Here is a 16181-nt window from a genome sequence, read left to right on the forward strand (position 1 = left end):
CAGCCAAAGAACATACATGCATGTATGCATGGCCCATGGACACGGGCGACGGTGTGGGCAAGGCCTGGGGAGGGGAGCTGAGCAGAGGGGGGCAATGGGGGACATCTGTAATACTGTCAACAATTTAAAATATTTTTTAATCCAGAACAGTCCGTGCCAATCACCGCAGCACCGACCCAGCGTTTATTCAACAGACACTCGGGAGCACCAGGTGCGAGCAGGCATTGGCTCCGCCCCGAGGCGACGGCCCACGGGCAGGTGTCTGCTGGTGCTCGGGTCCTGGCGGTCACACAGGTCACTGTGGATCCCACCCGGGGAGGGGCCCTCTGCCTTCGTCTACAGACCTTCCCAGTTCTTGGTCTTTATCCCTCAGTCCCCAGAGCAAAGACAGGCTGCGGGACAGGGCCGGGGGGGGGGGGCAAAAAGCATTCCTGAATGCAGACCCCTAGGCCTGCTCCAGACCCAGACTCGGGGGGAGGGGCCTGGAATCAGCATTTTGATCTCAGTGCTGGCTTTTCGTCCTAAAGCCGAGGCTGTCTGGGGCTCTGAGGAGCCAGCGGCCCTTCTGTCCACGCCCACTGGGGACCAGGAGCTGCAGCCCCAAATTAGGGGAGGCCCATTGTGGCCTGGCCACGGGCAGGACACGTCGCTGGGACCCGGCACCCCCGTGGAACCCCGCCTGTGACCAGACCCCAGGGCCCCCATGTAAGACTCGCCTGGCCTCACCCACAGCCGGGCCCACACCCACCTGTTGCCCCAGCGGAAGTGTGATTTTGCACAATTAACCAACCTCTTTGGCCTCTCTGTGTCTTCAGCTGTGAAGTGGGGGTGCCGATGGCCGCTTCCTCGTGGGACGTGGGAATGAAGTGAGACACTTGTGAGGGCTACCCGGGCCTTGCACACAGTAGGTGCTCGGGGAGAACTCCGGCGCGACCTTCCTCACAGCCTCTGCCCTTGGGCGCCCAGGCCTCAGGCCCCCAGGACGCTCTCTGTCCTGCTCTCACCTCCTGTCTCTCCGCACGAGCCCTGCCAAGGGGGGCGGCCTCCTGTGCAGCCGCGGGCCCGCCACCTGTCACTCGCGAGCTCACCGGGACCTCCCCACGTGCCCACCCAGCGCGCTCCGCCACCCCTGCGGCCCACGGCCCTTCTGTGTTGTCTATGCACACGTGTGTGGACACCTAGTTGTGCACGGACACAGGATTCTGCACACGTGGGCGTGCCCGCAGGTGTGCACAGGTACAAGCACACACGTGCACGCACACATGCACGTCCTGCGCGCACACGCCAGTCTCCCGCGGCCGCACGCACCGCAGCACACGCGGGCCGCCCCGGGACGCGCGCCCGCCGCCGTCCGGAGGCCCCGCCTCGCCGCCTGGGGATGGGCCGCGGCTCGCGCGAAAGCGGCAGGCGGGAGCCGTGCGGCCCACCGTCTCCTCTACGGCACGGCCAGCACCCGAAGCATCGGATTTAAATCTTAAAACCGCGAGGAAAGGGCGAGCGGGAGAAGCGGGGGCCAGCTCCGCGCAGACTGACCCGACTGCGGCTCGAACCCACCGCCCCAAGACAGCGCCGGGCATGCGCAGAAGCCGAGAAGGGCGGACGCGGAGCGCGGAACGCGGGCGGGCGACGTGCCTCACGTCCCAGCGCCCCGAACACCCACAGTTCCAAGCGCAGGGCCGCGTCCGGAAGTCCGTGGAGCCTAGCTTCCTTCCTCGTCCTCTGATTCGCTACAAACCACTTCCATTTCCGCAGAAAGTTCCGAGCCAGTTCCCGACCGTTCGAGAGTCGTGTTGCTGTTTTGTTTCCGGGGGAATCTAGTTTGCTGTAGGACACGGGACTTCCGGGTGCTCCTCTCAGCCTTTGATTGGCTGTACTTATGCATATATTAGAGCACGAATAAAAAGAGGTTTTCCACACGCTAAAACGAATATAGGCGGTTTTAGTGGAGACAGTGTGGTCCCTGTAGGATGTGAGTGCTCTCTCTCGTGACTCTGAAACATGTAAATAAAGTCACCATGACCTAAAAGTGATGGAAATGGAGGGCTTTAAATAGCAATCGACGCCATGCCACGTTTGTGTTGTATGAAAGGAGAGAAGGTTAGCACTCCCCTTGACAAGGATGGAAGAGGCTCTCGGGCCTAACAACACACATACGGTTAAGGCATTGCCACCTACTTCGTGGCATCTAACCACTGTTTTTTTTCCCTTCTGCCCGGAGTACAGTGGACTACGTGACTAACAGACCTACCTGCGTGCACAGACCTGTGATGCACCCATGGGCGGCGCACAGACACGTGACTGCTTTGCTCTTTGAGCTGCATGACATTCCACTGACATGAGCACACCGCCTCCGGTCTTACTCCGAACTTCCCTCCTTCCGCGCACCAGCCTTTGGATGGGGTAGTTCGTGGGGTGGTTCGTCTGCCAGGAAAAACTGCCACCTTGACTTGGGCCAAAAAAAATGAGGGCTCGCTGGTGCCCTCGGTGCAGGCCCTCTGCCTCTGGTGTCTCAGCCATTGCCCAACATACAGGGAGCTGGGCGACCACTGTCACCCACAGAGATGCCGAAGCTGTGCGGGGGGAAATGACTGTTGCCCTGTGGGTTTCCACCACTCCTGCCAGTTTTGAATCCATTTGCAAATTCACTTCAGCATGTGTACAGGGACATGTGTGTATGTACTTCTGGTTGCTTTGTGTTTCCTATGTAGGTTGGTGTTTGAATTCTTCTGAATCGGTGGTGACAATTCCAGCCACGGAGCTTCTGGACGGCAGGGGCAGGGCGACCAGGTGCAGCCGCGGGCCTGCAGGCGAGCCCTGGCCTCCTGGTCAGGGGAGGGACGCCGAGCAGCTGGAGATCAACCACCACGCACAGGCAGGCCTCCCCGGGGCAGTTGACACCATGCTGTGAACGTGTCCGAGCACGCAGACATGTGTATACACCTAAGCTTGTTTGCTTTTTGTTCCTTTCGTTTTTGAGAAGCATGCGGACATACATTCTTTTTTTTAAGGTATTAAGGCAACTGGGAAACCTGGACAGCGAATACTTGACTGAAGACTATTTTAGGTGTGTGACGATGGTATGTGATAAGGTTCTGGAAGAAAGTTTTTTTAGCCCAGCTCCGGTTCAATTTGGTTGCAGGCTCGATCCCCAGTGGGAGCGGCGGCAGGAGGCAGTCAATATATTTTTTATAAAGAAATCTCTTTTAGATTCTACGTATTTGCTGCCTGGAGAATGAAACCCCTGGGACTTGCACTAACTAACAGCAGGGGCGCAGACAGCAGAGGCGCTGTCTCCGGAGCTGGAGGGCTGGACGTGAGGGTCTCCACTCTCCCTCGTGGTGAAGTCCCGTGACAACCTTCATAGTCGTACAGGCTCATTTTTTAAAAACCATGAACTTCCGCCCGAGGCCCCAGCGGTAATAGGGCCACATCAATTCTACCCCCGTAACAGCTACACATGAAGGTAAAAAATTCTCAGGGGACAAAAATACAAGACATGAAAATCTTTATTTCCAAAAAGTGAATGTATTTTTACATAAATCTACAACAGAGAATTCCAATGTAGAAAAAATACACTATATTCAGGATACGGTGCTCCGCACACACCCCTCCTCCCGGGGGCAAACCGACACCAGAACCAACAAAACAAGGAGCAAACTCTCCCGGGAACCGCCAGCCAAGTCCCCGCAGCCTCCGCTCTCCTATCAGGACGCTCTGAGCGGGGGCGCCCGAGCGATGCACCCTCTCCCTGCGGCCGTTTGTCCCAAAGACAGACAAGCCACGAGCACATCTACTTCCAAGGACGGTCTGTGGCAGCCGCCCAAGGTGCCTCAGGGCTGTCACACTCCCCGTGCCACAGTGGCCACCAGGGGGTTCCCAGGAGGCCTGTGAGGGTGGCCCCCACTTCCTCACAGCCCATCAACTCCAGGCCCTACAAGCTTCATCCACCACTTGGCACCGTCCCAAACCCCAGACCAGGGCCCGGGCTCAGGAGAGCAGGGGCTGAGACCCAGGCTGTGGATGGATGTCAGCTGTCTGCTCACCCAGCCCCGATGGGTCCACACCTCCCTCACGCCTCCACTGAAGGTCTCAGTGCTGCAGACTGGGTTCGAACCCAGGGGGGCCTTGCTACATGCAGGGGTCCCCAGGAGCCAGCCACTGCCACAAACTGCTCCGCAGTCCTGCCCTCACGCCCACCGCTGCCCAGGCTCGGCCGGCCGGGAGGGCCAGGCAGGCGGATGCCACCCTGCTCCCTGCCACCAAGGACTCCAAGAAGCCTGCCACCGGCAGGTCCTTAGGCCAGCAACAGAGGAGAGCCACCGGCTGGTCCCTTGGAGCCGAGCCTGCACCGGGAACTGAGGTTCTGGGGCCTCCTGCACCCCAGTCACCCCGAGAGCCATCTGCAACGTTCAGCAGGACGTTTCAGGGCCGGGCTCCGTCTCAACGAGCCTCTCCCCAAGAGCTCGTCCCCGCCGCGTGCACAGTGTGCAGTGCAGGGCCCGTCCCGGCCTTGACCAAGTCCGTGCACGTGCCAACAGCAGGGAGAGGAGCTGCCAGGGAGCCCGCTGCCAGGGCCCGCCTGCTTCCTGCCTGCGGCACGGTGTGCTGTGTGCATACCACACACCAGCACCGAGCGCCTGAGCACGAGGGTTCAGACATGGCCTCACAGGGTCTGGGTTCCAGACAACCACACGGGGAACCACTACAGGCAGGGCCGGCGGCAGTGGGACCGGGTCGGGCAGCCAGGACCTGCGGAGCCGGGCGGAGCGCCGAGGTGACCGGTCACAGCGCTGGCACGGGCAATAAAACATCAAAAACAGTACAGAACGCTTACTGGGAAAACACCGCGACAAACTGAACTTCACCTCACCTTCTGTCATAAAAAATGAAAAGTTTTGTTGACGGAACACAATAGACTAGGAACTCTTCCCAGTGAGAGGAATCGGCAACGTCTCCTCTAGAACTTTCTGGTGGGAACTCTCCCCCTTGGCCTAATGGTCCTGAGGGGTCCAGGCCCCGCCCCGACCCCCAGCCTGGATCAGGGGAACCCCAGGCTCCGCCCTGCCCTCGGGTCAGCCCGGCCGCGGGCGGGCCTAGCAGTCGCTCTTCCAGAGCTTGATGGTCTTGTCGTTCTCCAGCGCGGCCGAGGCGATGATGTTCTCGGTCGGGTGGCACGCCGTCGAGATCACCACGTCTGCAAACAAGGGACGTCCACACTCCGCCCTCACAGGGACCGCGACAACCCAGGGCCGCTCCCCGCCCAGCGCCGACCCGGCTCGCACAGCCTGTCCCTGCAACAGCCTCGGGCACCTGGGCGGGGAGCCTGCCAGGCAGCGCCTGAGCGCCAGTCCGCCCGCAAGGGGATGACGGGCCCGAGGGGGACCAGGCGCTGCGGGCAGAGGCCACACCAGGCTGGGTCACAGGTGGTCTCTGCCTGGACAACACCCTCAGCAGGGGCACCCTCACTCCCGGGACACGCTGGGCACGGGCCAGCGCACAGGCCGCCTGCACGGAGAAGCCACAGAGCCGCATGGACTCGAGGCCAGGCAGCCGAGGGGAAGAGGCGGAAGCCAGGACCTGGCGCTGGCCAGCCACTCCCCAATGGGCAGCGTCCCCCAGGCCAAGCACTACAACACCCGCCTCGCTGCAGGCAGGGCCCGGCCAGCTCACCTGTGTGGCCCTGCAGCTTCTGCACAATCTCCTTGGTCTGCAGGTTCCAGATGTACACCAGGTTGTCTTCCGAGCCGGACACGATCCACTGGGCAGATAGGGACGAGGTGAGGGGAGTTCCCATAGCCCCGGAACTCACCCCTCCCTCCCGCACTGAGTGCTGTCCTCACCCCCGTCCCGCTCCCACTCAGAAACAGAGCCACACACACGGGGCATCTAGGATGTAAAACGTTTTCTTCAGTTACCACTTTACAGGTTTTGTGTCGCTTACATTTCAGCTGGATGTCACATCCCCTCAGTCCCACTGCCCTGGACTGAGGCAGGAGGCCTGGGGCCCGGCTCTGGGCGGCCCCGGCTCTGGGCAGCATGGCCCGCTAGGCGACCACTCAGACGCCCGCCCGTGCCCACCGCTCCTGGGAGCTGTGCCAGGTCCAACTTACAGGGCCGACAGGTCCAGGAGCACCCGAGTCATGACAGCCCCTTTCTGAGTGACGGCCACCACTCCACAGCGTGTGGCTTTGTTTTCGGTTTTTGTGTCTTGTTTTGTGCACAGGGGCCTCTCAGGTGGCCCTGGGAAGGACGGCGAGAACTCACCTTCCCCCCCGTCACGGAGAAGTTGGCAAATATGCAGTACTTCTCGTTCTTGTGCCCGGTGTACGTCTTCAGGCACTGAAAGGACACGTGTGGGTCAGAGGCCGCTTCCCTGCCTCCTGACAATCCCCGAATGCTGAGTGCTCGCCCTTTAAGGCCAACCCAACGTCATTGTGAAAAGCGCTCAAATGCCCACAGCACAAACCCACGTGGTCAGAGCTGCTGTGCCAGCTGCAAACACCCACGTCTTGGAGAAATTTGCACCAAACCAACTCAATGAACATGGCTCTCTGAGTCCCCCCAGCTCAGCCATCACCCAAAACCCCACCCGGCCTCCGTACACCCGGCCCGGCGCATCGGCCCGGCGCATCGCCTCTGCTGCTTACCTTCCCTTTGCTGTAGTCCCAGAGTTTCAGGGTGCTGGAAGGAAAGAGGGGGTCACACACGCTCCCCGGCTGTCACTGGAACCCCCAGGCGCAGGTGCAGGTGCCAGCAGTGCGCGGAGCCCCAGGATTTGAGGACACCCCAGAGCACAGGGCGAGAACCCCAAATATTTAGCTCAAAGACATTTTGAAAGAAAGCTGCTGGCTGCTCCCACACCACTGGGTGGTCACCTCATGCCTGCTAGAGGGACGTGGGGGACCTGGTTCCAGAAACGTCCCAACCAGACTGGAGCACAGCACCCGCCTCCTGGAGCAGAAAGGCCCCCACAAGGGCGCTGCGGCGGGAAACGCCGGGGCTCAGCAAGGCACCCCGCCCCCGGGCCCCCAACACGTACTCAGCAAAGCCCGTGCCAACGGCGCTCCCGTGGAGGGCGACCGGGGGCTGCCGGGGAATCTGCTCCCAGGCATGTGTGGGGGGAAACGCCGCAGGGCCAGACGCAGCTCGGCCCCCAACCCTGCAGCTGGGAGGCCCGCCCCGGGAGGAAGCTGGGGGCGGCGGGAGCACTCACTTGTCCAAGGTCGCCGCCAGGATGTACTTGCCGTTCGGGGAGAACTTCACGAAGGACACGGGCGGGTTGTCGTCGTCTGCGGGAAAGGGGGGTGAGGCGGGGCTCGGGCCAGCGGGCGGGAGGAAGCACCCTCAGGTGAGGCCGCTGCCACCGGTGCCAACATCGCCGCCCCGCGTGCCCCAGGAGAGCCTGCTCGTGCCTGTCCAGCCCACGGACCCCTGTGGGGCCATCACCCTGACACAAGGGCTTGGGGAGCACGGGCCTGCAGCAGTGCAGACTCGGGTTGCCAGCCCCCCACGGGCACAGTGAGCCATCCAGCATCAGCTTCCTCACGTGAAACATCCACACGCCCAGCCAGGCGGGATGTGAGGACGACGCAAACCATTTGGGTGAATGCTCTCAGGTGTCTTCTATGACAGTTTTGCAAAAGATTTGTAAGTTCCTCTAGAAAAATACCATTGCACCCACACCGCTGCGTCTGACCCCCGGCAGCCCTGGGACCGCGGCAGGAGCCGCCGCGGGCTCAGCATCACCCGACAGCCGCAGGGGTCAGCACTCCCAGAGACCCCACAGGAGGGGCCTTTCCGCCACGTGACAGTGCTGTGCTCCCCGGCCAGGCGAGAGGACCAGAGCTTGCACCTGGAGCGGGAGCGGGGGCGGCTGGCGTCCCGAGAGCCAGGGGAGTGGCATTACCACTTTGGAGAACCCGAGCCTGGCTGCCGGGCACCTGGGGCCTATGCCGCTGGCTGGTCCAAGACACTGGAAAGGCACGGGGAAGGCGTGAGGCTGCCAGCCCCTGGGTCCCAGGGGCCCCGCCAGGAGGCAGGTGGGTAAGGCAGGCGAGATGAGGGCACCGACAGCCCCAACCCAGCCCCTGAGCACAGCCTCAGCGGGACTGTGTGCTCCAGTCCAGAAGGTTCTACCTCCTAGACCTGGGCTGAGAAACGGGACCGGGAACCGCTGCCCGCTGCCCGCCTTCCCCAGGCTCCGGGGTGCTGCTGGCCTTTTGCTGGTTAACCTCTCGGGCCTCAGTTTCCCCCGCTGCGGGGTGGCCGAGCTGATCAAAGGCTAACATAACTGGTTAACAGAGAGCGGAGGGGCTGCACCGGGCCGCCCGGGAGAGGCGGGAGAGACGCCGTGTCCGACTGCGGGGTGTCGGACTGCGGGATGTCGCTGTGGGAAGTCAGGACGCCCCTGTCCTGGCCCGTTTTGCTCAGTGTCAGAGCGTCGGCCCCAGGACCGAAGGGTCACTGGCTCGATCTGGGTCAGGGCACAGGCCCGGGTTGCGGGCTCGAGCCCGTCAGGGCCATGCAGGAGGCAGCCGATCGGTGATTCTCTCGTCACTGATGTTTCTCTCGCCCCCTCTCCCTTCCTCTCTGAAATCCATAAAAATACGTATCTTTTAAATCAATGGAAAAATATTCTCGGGTGAGGATTAACAAAACAAAAAAAGTGAGGCCCTCACAGGGGCCATGACCCAGCTTGAATGGGTCTTAGGAGTCTGACACCAGTGCACAGAACAGCCCCTGCGAGGACCTAGGAGCCGGGAGCCTCAGGGACCAGCCCTGCAGGCGGGAGGCGAGCTGGGTGGCCTGAGCCGCCCCGCAGCCTCCCCTCCCCGCACCCCCCCACATGCTTCTATGGCAGCCTCGGGAAGGAGCTTAGGGGCGCACAACCCTGTGGCCATCACCTCCACGTGGCTGCCGGCCGCACGGGCTCCCCTTTATCCTAGAACTGTGAATACTTCCGGCTCAGGTGATCAGGCTCCTAACCAGCACCCGCCCTGACTGGAACCCTCCAGGGCGGACTCCCTCCCCAGAGCCTTCCCAGGCCCGAGGCCCGTGGGGCCCATGGCGCCCTGCTCACAGGCACAGCAGGCCTGCAGCCTGCCCACGGCACCCACCAGCCATCCAGGCCAAGTCTTCCCACTCCAGGACACCCTGGCCCAGAGCGCATCCCTCCTCTAATGCCGCCTGCAGTGACCTCAGGGCCTCTGCTCCAGGCTCCTCCACGCCCCTCCTCGGAGCACGCCTGGAGGGCAAGGCGCAATCAAGCTGCCCCAGGAAGGACTAGGAAGAGGCCCCGAGGCCAAAGACAGCCAGGGCCTGCCAGGCACAGGCAGAGGGCTCAGGCCCTCAGAGGACAGGGTGGGGCCAGCCCCGTGAGGCGGGAAGGAGCTGTGGGCGACGGGAGGGCGGCAGAGGAGGGAAATCCTCCCAGAGGGGCAGATGCAAGACAGAGAAGGGGCTCCCAGAACCTCAGGCGGCGAGGCGGGCGTGATGGAGAAGGGCCCTGCCACCCAGGGCCAGCACAGCTCACCGATCAGCGTCTTCAGGCACTGGCCAGAGGCGGTGTCCCAGATCCGGCTGCAAAGCAAAACAAGTTGTGAAGAAGCCAGTCACAGCAGGTGGCCTGCGAGCGGTTCTCAATCAAACAGCTTTAGAGGGAACGCGCTTCCCCTGCGCTGTCCCGCTCACTCAGCCACTGAAGTTCCTCTCGCACGTTCCAGGGACCAGAATGGGCGCTGCGCACGCCACGGACCCGTGTGCTCTAGTTCCTCTTCCACAGCGGCGATCACACAGGGCAACCACCAAGGAGCAATAGCTGGCCCGCCACCCCACCGCGGGGTCTCCCACACAGGCACCCGGGCGGGCCCACCGAGCCCTCCCCGCTCTGGCACCGTCCACACGCACGCTCCTGCCAGCGCCGAGGGCATCACTGTCTCCCTCCCCGGTGGACGTTCCATCTTTAAGTCCCACGGGCCTCAATGTCCCCTTGGCTTCCCACCTGCTCGACACCATTCCCCACCCCTCCTGTCAGGCCTGCAGTGGCCACTCTGTGAGGTGTTTCCGGAAGAGGACGAAGGGTCAGAGGGTTTTAACCCCAAACTGACAGCCTCCTCCCAACACCGCGGCCCCACAAACCCGCCCTGACGCTCACTGAGTTCATCTAAACCAGCGGTCGCCCACCGGTGGTCCGTGAGGTCGGCGACCACTGACCTAAACCACCACATGTGCATCTTCCCTCCTGCGCCTCCACCCCCGCACACAGGCTTCACACCCCCAAGCTCCACGACCACGATCCCGAGACTGCACCGACGGTCTGCCGCCACCCCGTCCCCCTGCCGCCACCCTCTGCCGCCTGCCCGCCTGCGGTGGGGTGTCTGGAGTCACCGCTCGGGACTGACAGCCTCGTGGACGCCAGGCAGGCCGGCTCCGACTCGTCACCGTGAGCCGGGCCTTCCCCGCCCCAGGCCCGGGTGCCTGGCCGGTACATGTCAGTGTCCACAGGCGCTCAGTCTGGTCCAGGCCTCGCGGGGAGGCACCCTCCCGCCACACACACCGGCCGTGGGCCTGGCAGCACCCCGCCCCCGAGGCTGTGCTGGGTGTCCACCCGTCCGCGGCCCTCGCTGCTCCGGAGGGCAGAGCCTGCCTGCTCCCGCTGCTGCCACCCGAGGGCCACGGCTCACAAGCACGCATCGCCAAGGGGAGGGAGCGCCTCCACTCACCAGAGCCCGTCGTAGCTGCTGGACACGATCAGGGACCCGTCGCGGTTGAAGTGAACCTGAGGGGAGGGGGAGGAAGACTTGACGCCAGCAACATGGGCTTCTTCCCCGCAGCCCCACCCGAGTGCAGCCCCACCCGAGTGCGGGACCAGCCTCTGGTGCTGCCCCCAAGCTGGCTCCTGAGCCGCCGCCTGAGCGGTGGGGAGAGGACCGCTTTCCCCTGGGGCCTCTCATGGAGGAGGAACTACAGAAAGACCAGCCTGCAGTCCGCCTGGAGGAGGTGATCGCTCACTAGGAAACGGACTGAAAGGAAACCCATGGCCACAGGAGCCCCCTCCTGAGGGCCTGTCCTGTCCGGGGATCCGGCCTCCAGTCGTCACTGTCGCCCCCTCACACCCCAGTGAAGGCAGCCTGACCCAACGTAGCCAAAAATGACTTCCCTTGACATTGCTTTACAAAAGCAAAAAAAACAGGGGGGAAAACCCCCCGATTCAGTAGCCTCCTAAGATGGACGCTGGTGGCTTCTCACCCAGGTGCCTGCCCACAGCCATCCGAGCGCCAGTCCCTGCCACCGCCCCACTGCTCCAGGCCCCGGACAGGGACACACACCCGGGCCTGCCTGAGCGGCCTGGCGCTGCGAGGGCACAGGAAGGAGACCCAGGTGGCCCCAGGCTGGCGGCGGTCCGGCCCCCATTGACCTGATCTGAACGGCTAGCTCTGCAGGGGGAGGGGACACACCTCCCCACAAACACGTTCTAACCTGACACGTCCCTTTCCTGGAACGGCTTCACCTCTGGGGTTTCCCTCCTTTGCCCAATTGAATCTCAGTGCCAAGGGTCGCACTGTCAGAGGGAGGGTTCACACGCATCCCTGTTCTTTCTGTTGAGTCCTGAGCCGACGTTACCCAGGATAAGCCTTCTTACAACAAGTACCACCTTTTATAGGCTGTCTCCCTTCCTGCTATGGGACCGCTCCCGGGTGAGATGGAGGCGCAGGGCAGCCCTGGGGCCATGCTCTCAATGGAGCCATCAACCCTGTGTGCAGTGTGACTACACTGCTGTGCACACGCTGGCCCCTGCAGGACGGCAGGGCTCGGACCCCACAGAGCAGGATGGGCGCTCTCGGGCCCACCCCCCACCGTTCTCACCACAACCGGGGATTCTCACCGCAACTGGGCCATCCCACCCGCCTCCAGCCACCACCCACCACTCAGAGCTATTGGCTCCACTCTAAACTCACACTGTACCCTGGTCACACTTCCCAGGACTGAACGCCCCGACCGGAAGGTTCTGTTTGGGGACACCACTCCCCGACGCTACAGCCACCTGCCCGTCCACGGACTGAGATTCTGCAGGGTCACCATCCACACTGCAGGTGTCGATGGAGCCTGGAGTTCCCAGGTCAGGGGGACTTACGGCAGAGACGGGGTCCGAGTGCGCAGGCAGGGTCTTGAGGCACTTCCCCGTCTTCACATCCCATATCCTCACGCTCTCATCAAACTGCAGAGAAAGGAGAGATCAGGCCACTCCACAGGGAGGACAGGAGCTGACAGACCTCGGAACCCAAAACTGCCCCCAGCCCCCCAGCAGGTCACCTCTGTGCCCCACCCCCACCCGGAAGAGGCCAGCACACTTACGGAGCCTGAGACAATGAGGTTGGACTGCGGGTTGAAGTTACAGCAAAAGACATAATTACTGTGTCCCTTCAGGGTTTTCAGACACTTTCCCTACAATGAAATATTGATAGACTATCATTCCAGCGACCAAGGCGGGGCCAGGCTGACCGATGCACACCTGGGAAGCACCGCTGGGAAGCACGCCTGGGAGAGCCAGGCCGCCAGGCCCCGGCTGCCCCCCCACCCCTCTCCACTCACACGCTCCCCCAGGAGGGACCCCGAGTCCGGCTTACCGAGCTCACATCCCATATCTTTAGGGTTTTGTCATCTGAGGCAGAAACAAGGAGGTTAGAATCTGAGGACCAGGCCACATCAGATATTCCCTGGGGAGAAAACAGAGGGTCACCCCCTTGAGGGACAAAACACAATGAACCTGCAGAAGCCAAATCCCCCTCCCATCCGACTGGACACACAGCCCTCGTCCCACCCTCCACGTCCGCAGCCAGCGCTGAGCACAGGGGACCCCGCCCGGCCGAGGACCACGCTCTCGGCGGCTCTGCAGGCCTCACCGTGGACAGAAACTCGTCCGGGACTCAGGAGTATTTGCTTAAAAAAACAAGCGGTGGCAGCTCTGGCCCGTGGCTCAGTGGTTAGTGTCAGCTCTCACACCAAAGGGTTGCGGGTTCAATTCCCGGTCGAGGGCAGGCACCTGGGTTGTGGGATGTCTTTCTCTCCTAAGCCCCATGGGCCCTTCTTCTGCCTCTGTAACTGGTTCCCTGAGCCCGTGTGAACCAGTGGGCTCACTCTTTCTACCTTGGTGACGTTTCTAAATAAACTGCCACTTGTATTTGAAAAAACGAGCAGATGCAAATAACTACCAAAAAGAACCTGGAGGGGCCCCGCCAATGTGGCTCAGGGGTGAGCGTTGATCCATGAACCAAGTGACTCCCGGTCAGGACACACCCGGGTTCCAGCTCCATCCCCAAGCGGGGTGTGCAGGAGGCAGCCGATCTTTCTCTCTCTATCCCTCTCCCTTCCCCTCTCCCCAAAATCAATAAAAAACATATTTAAAAAATAAAAAGAATTCGGGGGGAAACTCAACATAACTCCACAGGCCTGAGAGAGGGGCCCCACCCACGTGATGGCTGGAGCTACGCTGTCCAGCAGCCACCACAGTGTGCAGGGCCGATACCTACCAGCTTGTGACCAGATATGGTTTTCTCGAATTTCCCATCATAGGCGCCCCAAATTTTAATGAGCTTGTCTGCAGCTGAGAGAAAGGAGTAACAAAGAGCCAGTCATCCACAGTCCAGAATCTGGGTTTTCCCACCTGAGCCCCGGGAACAGCGTGAGGGACCCTGAGGAGGGCCACCCACACGGAACAGGCAACACTCTCCACTGCCCAGCCCCTGCCATGCGGAGTGGCAGCGGCACAATTCCAACGGGGAATGGATTCTGCCAGTTAAACGCGGAAGCTAACAGGCACACCCACGCCGCACCGATGCAGAGGGGTGTCGGAAAGCAAGCCCCCCCTCTCCCCGCACCCCCCACACACACCGGTTTCTCCCAGCCACCGAGGCCCCGCTGATACCTACACGAACTCGCCAGCCACTCCCCGTTCGGGCTGAATTTCACGGAGGACACGGCTTTCGTGTGGCCGGCCAGGGTGAACTTCAGAGCATAGTTTGGTTTCACAGGTGTAGGCTGGTGAAGAAAGAGTACTCATCAGCCACAAGTACCCACCACCACCAAGTCAACCGTCAGTCTGGATTCGATTCCCAAAACTGAATGTCAAGCTCAGACCTCGGCTTGAGCTCCACACCACGTGGCCACCAGAGCTGTCTGCTTGTCACCTCAACCTGAACAAGCAGCCTGAGCTCTTACTTCTGCAGCCCTCACCTCAGTGCCTCGGCTCCAGCACCCTAATCCCACCCACCCAGACCACCAGCACCCACCTGTGCCAACCGGGTGGGCACCTGCCCGCCTGCCCGCATGCAGCCCCAAGCAAACCGGAAGGCTGCTCCCGGGGAAAGGCCTGCAGGGGTCTGCACCTGCCCAGGCATCAGAACTGCGGCCGAGGGGGGGGGGGGGGCTGCGGAACAGCGCTGCCTGGGCCCTAGACTCTCACAGGACTGAGGAGCTGTGTTGTTGCTGAGGCCCCGCCCCAGGGGACGGGTCTGGAAACCGCCAGTCACAGAACACAATCGGCAGCAGCTCTCTGCCGGGAGAACACCCTGATGGACCTGCAATGCCATCCCCAAGCATCTTGCAGCCCGTGCCCCTGCAGTTCCCCAGGAGCCGCGGGGACTTGCCTTGCTCTGCGTGGCCGACGACGAGGGGGTGGGCTGCGCTCGGGCAGCCTCTGCCTCCGGCTTCTTCTCCTCTGTTGCCATGGCTCCGAGGCCCACCGGGCAGCAGGGAGATGCAGGCGGATGGGTTCACAGCTCCACACGGAACACGCAGAGCAGGAAGAACTCTGGGCTAGCGCAGCCTACAGTGGGGGACCTAGGCCAACAAGCAAACCATATATTAAAAGGCAATTTCCAGGAAAAAGGATAAAAACCATTGGACCACCTCACAGAGCCTGGATCTGCTGCTCCAAATGGAGGCGCCTGTTACCCTAACTCCCTAAAGCTTTCAGAGGCTGCCTGGCGAGCCCCCTCAGGCTCCTGCAGTAGCTGTGATCAAAGGCCCCTCCTTCAAGGCTGCTCCCTATTGTTACCTGCGAGCCTGCGGGAATGCAGCCCCGCCCGCCCAGTAAACACAACCTCTGCTTCAAAGAGCCCTGCAGGCTGCTTGTCAGGGAACCAGCCGGGTTACAGGAGGCTGCGCTTGGGGTGCACAGGTGTGGGGACTTATCCAAGGCCTCACATGCACCCGGGGATGCAACAGCTGAGAGCCATGTCTGCAAACCCAAGGGCTCCCCCGGCCCTGCCTGCTGGCGCAGCCGGAGCATGGGCCACGGTCTGCATGAGGCTGGCGCTGCGGGAGGGAAAGCCTGGCTCCAGTAGGTCTCACCGCGACCATGGGAGCTACCCTCCCAGAAGCACACCGGAGGGGAGCCACCAGGGTGTTCTTGTAAGTATCATGGCCGTCCAACTCCCGGAAGCCGGAATCAGCAACAGGAGTTTGCACTGTGAGTTCTTGCTTGGAGCTTAAAACTGAAGTGTGCACAGTGAAGTGAAATGGAAGCCATCAGAAAAAGAGCAAGTCTCAGTCTTCGTCCACGAAGGGTTAGGAATTACAACGCAGCACAGCAGAGCACGGCGCGGCCACGGCTGGCCACCTGCAGCGAGGACGGAGCCCACTGCACCGCGTGGGGGAGGGGAGAGGTGGGCGGGCAGTCCTGCCAGGGAAAACGTGCTGGCACTCAGCTGCCGTGGGCAAAGGCTACTCGGCGATGATCTGCGGCCTTCCCCTCGGTGGGCTGGACCAGTCCCGGGAGGGAGGAGCAAGGACCAGGGCTAGAAAGTCCCTTCCGGAGAACCCAGCCCCGGGGACGCCCGACCACACGGGGCTGGGGCCAGTGTGGCTCCCGGGGCGCCGGAGCGATCCCAGCACCGGGGGAGACAGGAGAGGAGAAAGGAGCGTTTCAGGGGCCAGAACAGCGCGTTTTAGCATAAAAACGGAGGCCCACCAGGAGGTGCGGCTTGCCCAGGCAAACCGGCTGCCCTCAGGTGAGGACAGAAAGGATGCCCAACCCTCCGCATCCGCTCGCACCTGGGGCGCGCCAAGCATCCGCGCAAAATCCCAGCTGGGCTTCCACCCGGACCCCAGGTTTCTCCCTAAGGGGGGGGGGGGGGGGGAGCGCGGCATTTTGGGCATTTTTAAACCCTCGGTGGTTCCTG

At 62.2% G+C, this 16181-nt stretch overlaps 1 protein-coding gene and 1 non-coding gene across 2 annotated transcripts in view; one reads left to right on the forward strand and one right to left on the reverse strand.

Annotated features, from left to right (window-relative positions):
- Nucleotides 1-2075: 2075 nt before the first annotated feature.
- On the forward strand, nucleotides 2076-2201 carry LOC111824428. The gene has a single exon (XR_002827514.1). It is a non-coding gene; the product is annotated as a U6atac minor spliceosomal RNA (small nuclear RNA).
- A 2746-nt stretch (nucleotides 2202-4947) lies between these two features.
- The window catches only part of WDR5 (WD repeat domain 5), a 12451-nt gene continuing 1217 nt past the window's right edge, over nucleotides 4948-16181 (reverse strand). The window contains exons 2-14 of the mRNA XM_006107837.3: nucleotides 14646-14838; nucleotides 13929-14037; nucleotides 13530-13603; nucleotides 12627-12716; nucleotides 12355-12444; nucleotides 12134-12217; nucleotides 10722-10777; nucleotides 9533-9579; nucleotides 7214-7289; nucleotides 6648-6681; nucleotides 6265-6339; nucleotides 5671-5758; nucleotides 4948-5194 (exon numbers count right to left, since the gene is read on the reverse strand). Of these exons, the coding sequence (XP_006107899.1) occupies nucleotides 5094-5194; nucleotides 5671-5758; nucleotides 6265-6339; nucleotides 6648-6681; nucleotides 7214-7289; nucleotides 9533-9579; nucleotides 10722-10777; nucleotides 12134-12217; nucleotides 12355-12444; nucleotides 12627-12716; nucleotides 13530-13603; nucleotides 13929-14037; nucleotides 14646-14726 (1005 nt within the window). The 5' untranslated portion in view covers nucleotides 14727-14838 and the 3' untranslated portion in view covers nucleotides 4948-5093. The remainder of the gene's footprint in view (nucleotides 5195-5670; nucleotides 5759-6264; nucleotides 6340-6647; nucleotides 6682-7213; nucleotides 7290-9532; nucleotides 9580-10721; nucleotides 10778-12133; nucleotides 12218-12354; nucleotides 12445-12626; nucleotides 12717-13529; nucleotides 13604-13928; nucleotides 14038-14645; nucleotides 14839-16181) is intronic.

This window comes from Myotis lucifugus, unplaced genomic scaffold, assembly GCF_000147115.1.
Source record: "Myotis lucifugus unplaced genomic scaffold, Myoluc2.0 scaffold_1471, whole genome shotgun sequence".
NCBI classification, from domain to species: Eukaryota; Metazoa; Chordata; class Mammalia; order Chiroptera; family Vespertilionidae; genus Myotis; species Myotis lucifugus.